Source organism: Psammomys obesus, unplaced genomic scaffold (genome assembly GCF_907164565.1).
Source record: "Psammomys obesus unplaced genomic scaffold, mPsaObe1.curated_primary_1811, whole genome shotgun sequence".
Lineage (NCBI taxonomy): Eukaryota > Metazoa > Chordata > Mammalia > Rodentia > Muridae > Psammomys > Psammomys obesus.
Genome location: NW_026585987.1, coordinates 4,744,218 through 4,758,479, shown reverse-complemented (window position 1 = coordinate 4,758,479; position 14,262 = coordinate 4,744,218). Strand labels below are relative to the sequence as shown.

The following is a 14,262-nucleotide window of genomic DNA, read 5'->3' as shown; positions in this document are numbered from 1 at the left end:
AATTTCTTCCTCAGTATTAAAGATTGGAAAGCACTGGCAAGTGGCCCCCAAAACCTCAGAGTAGGTCTTTTTTTTTTTTTTTTTTTTTTAATAATCCTCCCTTTAACTGTCTGACGTGACAGAATATCTTCAAGTGCTTCCCACTTTTTAAAGCAGAAAAGTCTTCTGGCCGCAACTCACAGACTTCAGATCTTCTCCAGATTGCCTGAGGGCATGGTGGCTCATGCTGACCAGCAAAGTATGTTATATTATTCTGGGTCTATGGCTTAGGAGTTTAGTGTGTATCTACATACAGCTTGTGTTTGGGACCATCTGTCACTGAGTTTATAAAGCCAGATAAAGCTGATTCTAGAAACCCAATTTATTTGAAGAAGCTCTCTAAGCCCTTTTCAGCATGGCTCCTGTTGTATTATTATAGAAAGTCTTCTGGCTTGGAAAGAATTGCGTTTAGACTTAGAAAGTCTTTGGCCCAGCTTCCTATGAAATCTCCTGACACATGTCCTCTCTATCATATCTCTTTGCAGTGGTGTATGGCTGGAAAGTGTATCACAGTGGGGAAGAAACCAGAGAGCATCCCTGGAGGCTGGGGACGCTGGTCACCCTGGTCACACTGCTCCAGGACCTGTGGGGCAGGAGCTCAGAGTGCAGAGAGGCTCTGCAACAATCCTGAGTAAGGCCTGACATGAATACTTGCTTTCCTTTCTTCTGTAAGTGCTGGCACACTATTCTTGAATAGCATGACACCATTTTTAAAGATTTCTAAGAGAAATTTGGTTAATTCCCAAAGACAAAAAGACCCAGAAGATTCACATGGGGTGGAAAAACAAAACAAACAAACAAACAAACAAAAACAACCTTCTTTTTCAATGCAATTAACTTGGTATTGGAATCTCACTAACAGATAAGTAAGCTTATTCCATTATTTGGGTGAAACAAAGCCGGCTTCTTTTAAATGTAGAAACAAATTTCTTTTAAACATTTTATCTATGTGAAAAAAACTCTCCAGGAGCTTGTGCAATTAAAATTTTCTGGATAACTGTACTTTATCACTAAGAAGTAGATTAGTAAAACTCAGCTGATATGATTATAGCTAGATTTCAATCACAATGAATGTACAATTTTGTAAAAATATTCATCCCTTATGTAACTAGTAAAATAACCAAGCAAATTTTTGAAGTTTATTATCATTAACATTCTAGCAACACATCTTTTTTCTTTTTTAATTAATTTATTTTTTATAAATAACAGTTTATTCACTTTGTATCCCAGCTGTAGCCCCATTCCTCATTCCCTTCTAATCCCATCCTCCCTCTCCAAGTCCACTGATAGGGGAGGTCCTCCTTCCCTTCCTTCTGACCCTAGCCTATCAGATATCATCAGGACTGGCTGCTTTGTCTTCCTCTGTGGCCTGGTAAGGCTGCTCTTCCCTCAGGGGGAGCTGATCAAGGAGCCAGCCACTGAGTTCAAGAAGGAGGAACTGAGTATGATGATCGATCCACACTCAGATAGGCAAAAGGGATGGACATCTAAAGAGGGAGAAAACAGGGAACAGGAGAGGAGCCTACCACAAAGGGCCTCTGAAAGACTCTACCCAGCAAGGTATTAAAGCAGATGCTGAGACTCATAACCAAACTCTGGACAGAGTGAAGGGAATCTTATGAAAGCAGTGAGAAAGAGTAAGACCTGGAGAGGACAGGAGCTCCACAAGGAGAGCAACAAAACCAAGAAATCTGGGCCGAGGGGTCTTTTCTGAGACTGATACTCCAGCCCAGGACCATTCATGGAGATAACCTAAAGCCATGACAGCTAAGTGTCCAAGTGGATTCCCTAGTAAGGGGAACAGGGACTGTCTCTGTCATTTTTAAATTTTTAATCCATTGTTTATTTTCTTTATATAGTAAATTTGTAATGTTACATATCTGTGTGTAAGGTAAGCTTAAATTGTCATGTTTTTAAATATATTGCATTTTTTATTTCATTACTTTCTCATATACGAGTTTCTAAGTATTTATTTTTTGAAGATGCATTTAATGCTTCCTAGTAGTGGAAACGGGACTCAGCTCTTTTTTCTAGACTTGCCTTTGCTTTAAAGAATAAAAGCCACATTTTTTAAGGCAAGTGATAAAAGTGATTACAAGGCCTCTCAGCATCTAAGTTCCAAATCTTGATTTTCTCCTTTTATTAATGAGCGTAGAACTATATGATAATTATATATGTACATGTGTTATATACACATACGATTTGTTATATATAAATTTGTTTTCACAGTTGATTTTTAATTTATAGCTTAATACAGTTATATTATATTATGTTATAAATTACAAATAAGCACTGTTTATGAGGTCATCATGTACACATGTAAGGATTTGTTTGAGGAATTATGATATAATTGTTTTAACATTTTGCCCCTTAAAAAAACATTATTATTTTAAAAATTCAACCAGGACTGTCTTATATAGTACTCTATTTTTAGAGAAAATACTTACCAGTTTGGTCAAGAGTGTGCTTCTGAGAACAGGAAATATAGGCAGTTTGCTCTGAGACTTGTGGTATGTATTCAGCCACCACTCCTTAAACTTGGTAAGGTTTTCAATAACCTATGGTCTTCAGAGAAGTGATGGTCTCGCTAAGGAACTGAAGAATGATTCCCTTGCTCAGCATTAGAGGACTGGGTATCCTAATCCCCATCTCCATGGCTGAGAGTTCTTAGTCTCCTTGGGTGAGCAATGACACCTGACTCTATACCCCATTTTCTTGATTTTATTGAGAACACTGTTAATGGGAACTAGTTCTATTAAAAATCTTTGTGATTCGGTCACAAAGTCATATCAGTATATGAGCCAGCTATAGCTCTTATGTTGACAACTGTAGCTTTCTTTGATCACAATATGCAATCGTGTAAAAGAAATGTATTTTTCCCAGGGACCATTTCCTGATCTTATCTTTGACACTGGTCAAATGAGACCAGCTACAGAGGTAGTGAAATATTGGTACATCTGACTCATAAGAGACTCTTGGCGATATTTGTTGGAGGTAAATGAGATGAACAGGTGCCAAGTCACAGTCTCTGTTATTTAAAGGAGACTAGCATGACCTCAAAAGTTAAGGACAATTCTTAGTACCTCCTGCAAGGAAGAGACAAATCATGAGCCTGCTATGTGAAGGGCCCTAAGCTCTCACCTTGCGCTAAGAAAATGTGGGATGGGGGGTGGAGTAGAGTAAGTCTCATGAACACGGATGAGAACAAGAACACAACTAGACTGGTGGGATGTCTTTGAGGGCTGAAAGGAGGCTGCACATGGATAAGAACTTGGGGTGCAGATGATAACGCATGGTCCAAACCTTGACTTGGCCATAATCAGCTGGGAAATGCACTTCTTGCTTCTGTCATATGATTGCATCTGTCCTGTTCATGTACCCTATCTCCAGCATTTTCTCTGAGACTGTTTTCTAGGTCTATCCCTCCAAAAACTCTTTCTATCCAACTTCACTGCCATGAAGCACTCTTTCTTATTCAAACCCTTATTGTACTGATAGTCATGCACACTTAGTTGCTATATTAAAGTTTCTTATTGCTGTGTAGGTTTATTAAGGGCTGGAGAGATGGCTAGGCTAGGTTCATAACCCAAATTTGTTTTAATATTTTAACAAACCTGTAAATTTTTGAGGAAGTTCAAGACTGGTGTTGATTTTATACTAATTCTTTCTTCCTCACAACATGTTGTTGAGAACAATGTTGTATTTCAATGTTGGTTGGTTTGTATTTCCAATACCTAAAAGAGTCTATTGTGTCTTCAATTCTTATGGTATAGTAACTACTACTCTACTAAATATTCATATGTATTGTCTCATTGAACTTTTAAAATTATTGTAAAATAAAGATTAATATGCTCATTTCACAATAATAAATAACTGGGCTCAGCAAAATAAGATAACTTGTTTAGATTCATCTAACTAACAGAAAGTCAAGTTGATGCAAGGCCCCATTATATTACACTGCAGTGATCGTCACAGTATCTCTCTGAGGGTACAGCAAAGTGCAGGTAAGGAGGCATGGTCAGTCACTCTGGAGCCTTGCTAGGATCTAGCAGCTGCCCTCTGCTCCTCTGAGAGACTGCCTACTCCCCTTATACATGATACCGAGTGAGAGATTCTCAGAACCTCACATCACTTAAGTCTTTATGGACGGTGTAATATGTTGCTGTGCTCATGGTACTGCATAGGCTCTCTAGAGGAATTAGAACTCGGCCTGGGTCATTAAAGGACTATGTTGAGAAAAAGGCCAGAAAGTAGAGTCAGAACATAAAAATATCCTTTTAAGGAGAAAGAGATCACTTGTGGTTGGCATCCAGGGAGGGTTTATGATGGAGGCAGCATTTGTCATCAAAGAATAGGCAGCATGTAGACATGTAAAGATTTAAAAGAAAGGAATTCCATGCAGAGACACAGAAAATCACTAGAAAATAAGGATATAGAGGAGAATATGTGAAGACTGATAAATCAGACAAGACAGAACCATGAAAGCCTGGAGTGGCAATCTCAAGAACTTAGACTTGATTGACATGATTTTTAGCCATTGGGTGACACTAAAAATCTTTTTAATTAATTAATTTATTTATTAATTTTACATCCTGATAGTAACCCCCTCCCTCCTCTCCTTCCAGTACCTCTCTCCCTCCTTCTTCTTCCATTCTCCCCTCCCTTATTCCGTAGTTAAGGGGGTGTCCCCCAGCCACCCAGCTCATCAAGTCACATCAGAACTGAGCACACACTCTTCCCCTGTGCCACCATCAGGGAGACACTAAAAATCTTTAAACAAGAACTAATATACTTAAGGATACCATGGATAGGCTGGACATGGTGGTGAAGGCCTTTAATCTTAGTGCTCAGAAGGTGAAGGCAAGAGGGATTTCTGTAAAACTGAGGCCAGGCTGGTTGAACTAGCAAGTTCTAGGCCAGCCAGGAGTACATAATGAGATCCTGTCTCAAAATTCTATGCATATAGAATACATATTCCATAATATTCTAGAATTCTACAATAATATGTGTAAAGTATAATAGAAATATACATTTCTATTAAAATATAAATCATTTAAAACTGGCATACATATAATTAAAGTAGGTGTATATATATATATATATATACACTTTAAAAATAGGAAGTTTAGAACTGAAAGGCTGGTGAGAAACATACACACTACCAAACAGTATGAAATTGGAAACATTTATCTGTTTCTTTAGATCACAAATAGGCATGGTATAACAAGAAACAGCCATGGCCAGGTGGCAAGGGATTTTTAAAAGGAAATTGTTAGCTTCTCGGGAAACATAAAGAACATCTTTTCTGTTTCCTCTGCAGACCAAAGTTTGGAGGGAAATACTGTACTGGAGAAAGAAAACGCTATCGCTTATGCAATGTCCACCCGTGCCGCACAGACACTCCCACTTTCCGGCAGGTGCAGTGCAGTGAATTTGACACGGTCCCCTACAAAAACGAATTTTATCACTGGTTCCCAGTGTTTAATCCAGGTAAGTGAGCTTAGATATGAATTTCAGTTCTGGAGTTTCTTGGAAGCCCTGTAAAGGTCAGCAGAAAGAACTGGGGTTCTCAGTTGTAGAAGACGGTAACACTGGCTGGCTCAGGTGGACCATTAAATGTTGAAGGTTGGGGATGTCCAGTCTTTCCCTGTGGGAGACAAAATGGCATTCTTCAAACATGGTGGCTGGCTTGCAATAAGTGGGACAAGTAGGAATTTAGATGCGCAGTAGATATTCAGAACAGGCAGAGTGAGAGTAACTTCAAAGGAGCTGTCCGTTGAAGCAGCTGATGGGTTTATGTATAACGGATTTTTCTGTGAAGAAAAGGGAAAAAAAGGCATTTGAAAAAGTCATTCCATATGGAGAACAGTTCAAAATAAAAAAATAAAAATAAAAAAATGAAGATAGTAAGAATGCCTTCATCAGAAATGAGTGCTGGGCCTGAGATCAACATTTAATGTGACCAGTGTAACACCACAAGGTTGAAAAGTAAAATCAAAAGATTTAAAGGGTGCATGTCAAGGGATGGAGGTATAACTGAGCTGGAGCATGTGACTATAGCTTTGGCCACTCTGCCAGAGATAGTTCTGCAGTCTTTCTTAAAATGAAGTCAGTGATCTTTTGTCATCTCTGTGCTATGTAATTTGAACAAGGAATGAAAAAAGAAAGATCTCCCTAACTTAAGGGTATTTGAGGCAAGGGAGTAAAAAAAAAAACAGCTAATCTAACTTTTATATGATCATTAGATTCTTGAAATTCCAATGTGCTGAGACTCAAGAGTCACAGGTGCAAGGAATTTGCAGTTGGCTGCTAGAACAATTATAGTCAAAGCTGTGAAAATCTTTGTGGAGGGAAAAACTCTAAAGAGATTTGCCCACTTTGAGTCTCCAAAGCATCTTGATAGCTCTCATTTGTCCTTGTTTCCCTTTCTTGCTGGAAGGGAGTGCAACTGAGACATTTGATTATATAACCAGTGGCAAAGTCAGTGCCATCTATGTCTATGTTCGGCGTATTTTTGTTTTGTGTTGAAACTATTGGGCTCACTGATTTTATGTGCTGAATGAGCAGCTTCCAGGACATACCAAAAGAGCTCCACTGGTGAAATAGGTACTCAGTTTTTTTCACATCCCTCCTCCCCCATTGTAGAAATAGACATGTATATATTGAATGCTGATGACGCAAATAACTTGACTTGGAATTAAAAGGGTTGATTCAACTTGGCTTTATGTCGATTTATAAGCAATTATCATATGCCTATTTTTTGCTAAGGATGACTGTAGGTACTAAATAAATGAGAGTCGTTAGAGTAGACAAAGCTTTCCTATGCTTTGGAGTGACTGGTTTGCATCCATCACTGGGACTGAATATGCTGATGGCTGAACTAACTGTTTACCTGGAGTCAAAGCATCAATCCTCTAGCCTAGTGGTTTTCCCACAGCTCTTGTGGTGCTCCACTGATATGAATATCTGTTGTCTCCTCCAACCCATGTAAAACTCATCAAAATTTTTCTCCTCTTAAATATTTTATCCTTCGTTTCAAGTTTGATTTCTACTTCTAATGATCACTTCTTAAAATTTTACCCCCAAATGTTGAGACATCCTGTTTTAGCAGGATCAAAAATGCAACCCTTGATTCAGTAATTACCATTCAGCTGCCTGAGCTTTTCTGGGAGAGCAGATGAATCACATAGTGTAGGGGTAAGATCAATTATAAACACAAGCTTTATTTATTTCTTTTTGTATTTAGCAATCACTTTTAGGATCATTGCCAGAAAGTATTGAGCGATTTCATTTCAGTAGAATTGAAAGTGTAGCCTTTGGCTCAGTAAATTCACTCAGTCACCCAGGCTTGCTGGTAAGGTTAATCAGATAGCATGAAAGCAAGAGTTCACCTATAAATTGGTTTTAGTGCTTTCACTTGCCAAATTATAAATGTTCTTGAACGCTAGAGGGAAATATCACGTGACCCCGCAAAAGGATGCAGCAGGGCAGGTGAATAAATGTGAGACAATGAAAATATTCAACACTGGGGGGTTTAGAATCTATGAGGTTGACATTTGGGTCAGTGAATCTCTGATGCATTATGATGATCAGTGAGAAAGGACCATTCATCTTCACCCTTGCCTCCTTAGTTAGAACCCCGGGTCACAGGATACTGATATCTGCAGACTCCCTCAAAGTGCCATGAAAGAGAGGTTAGAAAAGATGGTGATAGGGACACAGCATTGACTCAGCATTACAAATTATTTAAGGGGCACTAAGCCTTCTGTTTATGTTGCCCTCTTCACCAAGGGTCCTCTTTAGTCTAAGTATATATCAACTCTGAGAAGATGAAAGCAGTTGATCCAGTGAAAGTGGAAAGGAGCCAAGAGCAGGGGAGGTTACAATGGGAAAACAGCAAAGGTAAAGAGGGTAGTGGAGACAAGCGGAGTGGAAAATCTACTTAGACATACTTTGTTTGAAAATGCTATAATGTTATCTAATAAATCATATCCCAATTTTAAAGATAAATTAAAAACAGTGATGGTCTACATGCTATTATTTTTGCCACAAATATCTATGGATATTTCTGAGGCTTCATAAACTACACACTCACACTCAACAGACATTTGTGTTTTGTATGTGTTCCATGCTTCGTGTATGTTTTTATGGTCAAACATTAAAGGATGTTTGATCCTTTCCTGGGAAAGAAGATTGGAGGGACGTTTTGAAATAAGGACCTCTCAGAGTGGAGATATGTTATGATAAAGGAAAAGTATTCAGGTTGTATGGTTTCAGAGCTAAAGCATTATTTTGGAAAGGAATATATGTGTTTTATGTAAACTGTAAACATTCCCAATTGAATGAAAGTGAAATTCATTCTTCTTATATCATCACACTTAATCTATTCCCAAGAAGTAACCATTGTTAATAACACATTTTTGTTTCCACAAGAATAGATTCTCCTTATCAATTTTGCAACTTTCTTGATCTACTAAGTGTAGCTCATATAGGGCACACTCCTTTTAGTTAAGTGCACAGCGCCCCATTATAGAAATGCAATGTAATTAGTTTGTGCATTTCTCTCTGGATAAACATTCCATTGTTGTATTTAAGTTCTTGACTTTTCTCACCATGGGTAATATTTATTTTGTGATTGCCTGAGTTAATATTGCCTCATGATTAAAATGACATTCTATGTTAATCCATACAGAAGGTTTTCACTAACAATATTGATCATGCCACAACATTTAGTTGGCGAAGATGAATTAGAAGTCTTGCAGTAATCATGTCCTATAGTAATCATTCTGTGGAAGAGGTTAATGTTTAATTCTTACAACCACTCTATCCTTCCAACAACCACCATTGCGTGGACTAAACCCTGAAAACTCTGAGCTGGGAATAAAATGTGTATCACAATGGTTCAAACTCCAGTGCTGTGTGAAGAAGAATCCCAAGCCTGACCTTCTCTCTGCGTATTATTAAATTTATATTCCTTCCCATCCTCCACTGGCTGGCAGTAGCTGATAACAAACAATTGACCTGCTCTTTAGAAAACTGCCAACCCACAGCCTTAGAACTGTAAAAAGGAGGACTCGATAGTTAAGAGAGAAGCAGCCTATCATTGAATAAAGGTCCACAATTACAGTAAAGGAATGTATGAAGACACCTGCTGCCTGAGCAAGATCTATATTCTTTATGCCGATTGGACAGCTACCAGTTAATTAGAAACCACAAAACAAAGTTTAAACTTAATTTAAAATTGGTTAGTAATGAATTATATGAAGAAAGATTTTGTGGTTTTGTTTGATTGTTTTTGTTTAGAATTAAAACTTAATAGCAGTTACAAGTCTTGACTATTTGAAGAAATTGGAATGAAAAGCGTAGAATGTCAAGGCTGCTTTAAATGAACTTCTTGAATCCGTATGCTAATGATGAGAATACAGGAATAATGATAATAATTTCTTGAGCACTTATTTTTACATATATAGAACAGAACTAAGTGCTTAACCTGAAACTGAGGCCTAGAAAATTAAGTCATTTTCTCATGGTAATATTAGATTTTTATGAACTAAAACTCTTTCATCTGTTCTCTGTATAAGTTATTAGCTCAGGATCTAATACTTTCATATATATATATATATATATATATATATATATATATATATATATATAATGAGATGATATATATTAAATTAAAACAAAGTCCAGTTGGGCATTGCTGAGTTTGTGTAATAGTGTAAAAAGTGGACCCATTAATAATTACATCAAAGACATTTGTGTGGAATTAAAAGACATTTCAATGATGCATTGTAGGGGGCCCATTGTACTTTGGGCCCTAAATTCAATCTGGTGGATTAGCTTTGCCATTCATACCTAGAAACCACTAGATTTATAGCTCTTACACCTACATTTTCTAAGCCTTGATGTAGGTAACAAAGTACTAATTGTACAGGATGATGGATTACAAGAAGCGATAACCTGTGTAAAGCAAAATGAAATCTGGAAGTAATGTTTAATAAAGTATTACCTACTAATTTAGCAAGCCAAAATTCTTTTAATTTACTGTGCAAAAGCCACTAGCAAAAGTCTCTTTTTCAAGAGACTTTTTTTTGTTATTATTCTTTTTTTTATTTTTTTTCATTTTTTTTGTTAATTACACTTTATTCATTTTGTATCCCCCCATAAGCCCCTCCTTCCTCCCCTCCCGATCCCACCCTCCCTCCCCTTTCTGCATGCATGCCACTCCCCAAGTCCACTGATAGGGGAGGTTCTCCTCTCCTTTCTGATCTTAGTCTATCAGTTCTCATCAAAATTGGCTGCATTGAGACTTTTTTTTTTTCAAGAATTATGTTACACATTACAGACTCACAAGCCTACAACAAGCCTGGGACCTTACCACTCAGGGACTCGGTGCAGTACTTGACATAGGATGGAGGGTTATTCTCCATGAAAACAGTTATATGACTGTAAGATTAAGTTCCTCCTTAAATCTTGCAACCTGCTTCTCACCCTGGCTCCTCCCAGCAGCTTTGAAGTAGACAAGAGTTCTGTTTTGTTCGAGATAGTGTCTTTCCATGTAGCCTTGGCTGTCCTGGAACTCACTGTGTAGACTAGCCTGCTAGCCTGGCCACTAACTCAGAGATCTGCTGTCTTCTGCTTCCGGGGTACCAGCATTAAAGGCATTTACTACCTCACCTGGCGGTGCATGTTTTTTTTTTTTTTTAAAAAAAAGGAAATCCCTGTAATTATTCAGGACTGCTTTCCTTTTCTGCATGTCTCCAAATACAAAACCCTGAACCTGATTTCTCATGCCTTGGAAAGCGTAGTTTCTGGCAGGTGGCTGCCCCTGTGTGCTTGTACTCCAGTTTGGACAGCGATGGTTCACTTCCATGAAAGGTAGTTGACAGTAATCCCAGTTTATTTCTCATCCTCCATCTTCTGAGCCTGTCCACTGGCCCTGTGCAGAATAATCTCTTTGATGCATTCTGACTTTGTCCACCTTCTCAGGACAACTATGAAATCAGTTGGTATTCTTAATTTACATATTCCCTTCCTTTAAGCTTTATACAGATGGATCTGACATCTTTCTCTGGTTCATCCAACATACTCACTATGTCGTGTCCAGAGTCTTAGCTTCTAGGTATTTTCAACTCGCATCAAAAGTGTAACTAATTATAAACATTTTTCATGACAAAAAGAGAAACAAGAATGCCTAAATTTTAACATGTATCTCTGAAAGGCAAAAGATGGGTTCTTAAGCGGTACTTGTAGGTCGCAAGTGTGCAGGAATCCCGGGGAAGGGTCTGAGCTGCAGAGTTAACTCACAGGAATGTATCCTTCTCTCACTCCAGCACATCCTTGTGAGCTGTACTGCAGACCCATAGATGAACAGTTTTCTGAGAAAATGCTGGATGCCGTCATCGATGGCACCCCTTGCTTTGAAGGAGGCAGCAGCAGAAATGTCTGTATTAATGGCATATGTAAGGTATTGGGTATGTTTCCTTCATCTACAACTTTACAAAATGGTGGTTTTTGAATTTATAAAGCTAGATGTTGTAAATTTATAATTTTATGACATTTACTTGTATCTAATTTTTGTATTAATAAATGGTCAGACACTTGAGAAGATAAGGTCTTTCAGCACATTAAAGTAATGCTTTGACCTGAATAATTTTTTCAGCTGATATTTTATTTCTTGATTTACTAATGGTCACAATGATATTATTGTACACACTGAGCAGTCAAACTGAAAAGACCAGCTGAAATAGGCATTATAGAAAAAGTCAGCCTCGACTACTTCAAAAACATTGCATTTGAAAAAAAAAAGATCCTACCAACACTTTCTATAAAGCCTCTCCCTTGTCAACATAGATGTCTCAGAAAGAGAGAGTATGATGGGTAGTGATAACACGTGCTTTTGATTTTAAAGTATTTTCTAAATGCACCCGATTAATCAACTCCATCCTCACCTATTTAGATCTGATTTGTTCATGCCATGAAGAGTAAAAACCATTAAAGATTTTAGTTTCTGGAGCTTGTATTTAATTTCTCAAGGAATGGAGAAATAAGTCTTGCGATCCAAAGTCCAGACATAAATCTGTTTAAAGAGAAGGTGCTTTCAGTAGTTAAAGGAAATAGTATGATGAGACCTAATGTACTGATAATAAAACGATGCTTTAGCCGTAGTGCTCAAGACTATGAACTCATTCATCATTTACCAGCTGCATCCTCTTGGGCATCTTTCTGTAAGACTCGGCTTTCTGTCAGAAAATTACTGCTATTTTCTTCACTTTTACTACTTCTTTGAAAATTTCATACAATGTATATTGGTCATATTCACCTTTCTCCCAAGTCTAATGCTCAGTTTCCACCCAACTTTGTATCCTTTTTTAATCCCTATCAAGTATAGTTTCTGTTGGACCTGTAGTTTTGGATGTGTAGCTATGCCTCTAGAGTGTGGGCCACACCCTCAATTAAAGTTGATGCTCCTTCTCCTATCAGCTACCAGCTACCAATAGCTCCCCAAAGAGATTTTTGTCTTGCTTAAGCTTGTGCAGGTGTTATGTGTGCTACCACAACTGCTGCCGTGTCACAGGTGCAATGGCCTTGCTGTGTCTGAAAAAGGCCTTTTTCCTTATAGACATCTCCTGCCTCTAGCTCTTGCACTCTTTTGTCCCCTCTTCTGCAGCGATCCTTGAGCCTTGGGTGGAGGGAGGATAATATATATGTTTCATTTAGCACTCTACAGTCCTTCTTCTTTTTTTAAACTTATTTATTTTATTATGTCTGCAATGTTCTGCCTACATGTAGGCCTGAACACCAGAAGAGGGCAACAGCTCTCATAATAGATGGTTGTGAGCCACCATGTGGCTGCTGGGAGTTGAACTCATGACCTCTGGAAGAGCAAGCAGTGTTCTTAACCTCTGAGCCATCTCTCCAGCCCCAGTCCTTATTCTTTACAAGCCATCAAGCTGTGAGCTTCTCTATTAATTGCTATCTACTGAAAAAAGAAGCTTCTCTGAGAGATACATTAATTTTAACATAATATTATTTGGAATCCACTGAATAATATGGCCATTTGATAGATTCTAGCCCTAGGGCCCATGATCTGCCTACCCACAGGTTCTTAATGCCAATATCAGTGTCAGGTATGAGTTTCAACTTGGCTGTGGAGCAGGCCTCACATCTAATCATAAAGTGGTTGGTTAGTCTTATGACATTCATGCCACTATTGCCCCAGTGAACATGTTTTTCAGGCCAGTTATAGCTCACAGGATTCACATATTTGTAAGATTAATGATTACTTTTCTTGAGTAGCACTATTCCCAATTTTCTGAGAAAGTGCAAGGAAATCATGAAATTTGCAGGCAAATTGATGGAACTAGAAAAGATCATCATGGCTGAGATAACCCAGAACCAGAAAAACATGCATGGTATAAACTCACTTATAAGCGGATACTAGCCATATAATATAGGATAACCATACTAAAATCTACAGATCTAAAGAAGCTAAACAGCAAGGAGGACCCTAGGGAACATGCTTAAATCTCATTCAGAATGGCAAACAGGATAGACATGAGAAGCAGTGGAAGAGAGAGAACAGGATGGAAGCCTACTATAGAGGGTCCTCTGAAAGGCTCCACCCAACAGCAGATTGAAGCAGGTGCTGAGATTCACAGCCAAACTTTGAACAGAGCGCAGGGAGGTTTATGAAGTGGGGTGGGGGATAGAAGGACATGGAGGGAACAGGAGCTCCACAAGGAGATCAACAAAGCTAAAAAATCTGAGCCAAGGAGGTCCTGCAAACACTGATGCACCAACCAATGGCTATGCATGGAGAGTACCTAGACCCCTGCTCAGATGTAGCCCATAAGCAGCTCAGTCTCCATGTGGGTCTCCAAGTAAGAAGAGCAGGGCCTCATTTGCCTGCTTTTTGATCACTTTCCACCTGGCAATGCAGCCTTGCCAGGACAGAGAGGAAGAGAATCCGAGTAATCCTGATGAAACTTGATAAGCAAGGAATAGATGGCAGGAGAGGAGAACTGCACCTTTCAGTGGACTAAAGGAAAGGGATAGGGAAGAAGTGGGAAGGAGAGTGGGACCAGGAGCAGCTGGGAGGGGGATACCACTGGGATATGAAATGAATAAATTATGAATATATAGAGAGAGAAAGAAGGAAAGAAAGAAAGAAAGAAAGAAAGAAAGAAAGAAAGAAAGAAAGAAAGAAAGAAAGAAAGAAAG

The 14,262-nt window shown here is 38.4% G+C and overlaps 1 protein-coding gene across 2 annotated transcripts in view; it reads left to right on the top strand.

The window, feature by feature from the left end:
• Positions 1 to 14,262, top strand: part of Adamts12 (ADAM metallopeptidase with thrombospondin type 1 motif 12) — a 290,333-nt gene that overhangs the window by 167,532 nt on the left and 108,539 nt on the right. The window contains exons 11-13 of one of the 2 annotated variants that reach the window (XM_055601145.1): positions 525 to 670; positions 5,360 to 5,529; positions 11,373 to 11,506. In XM_055601145.1, the coding sequence (XP_055457120.1) occupies positions 525 to 670; positions 5,360 to 5,529; positions 11,373 to 11,506 (450 nt within the window). The remainder of the gene's footprint in view (positions 1 to 524; positions 671 to 5,359; positions 5,530 to 11,372; positions 11,507 to 14,262) is intronic. The other variant, XM_055601146.1, reaches the window with a different exon arrangement.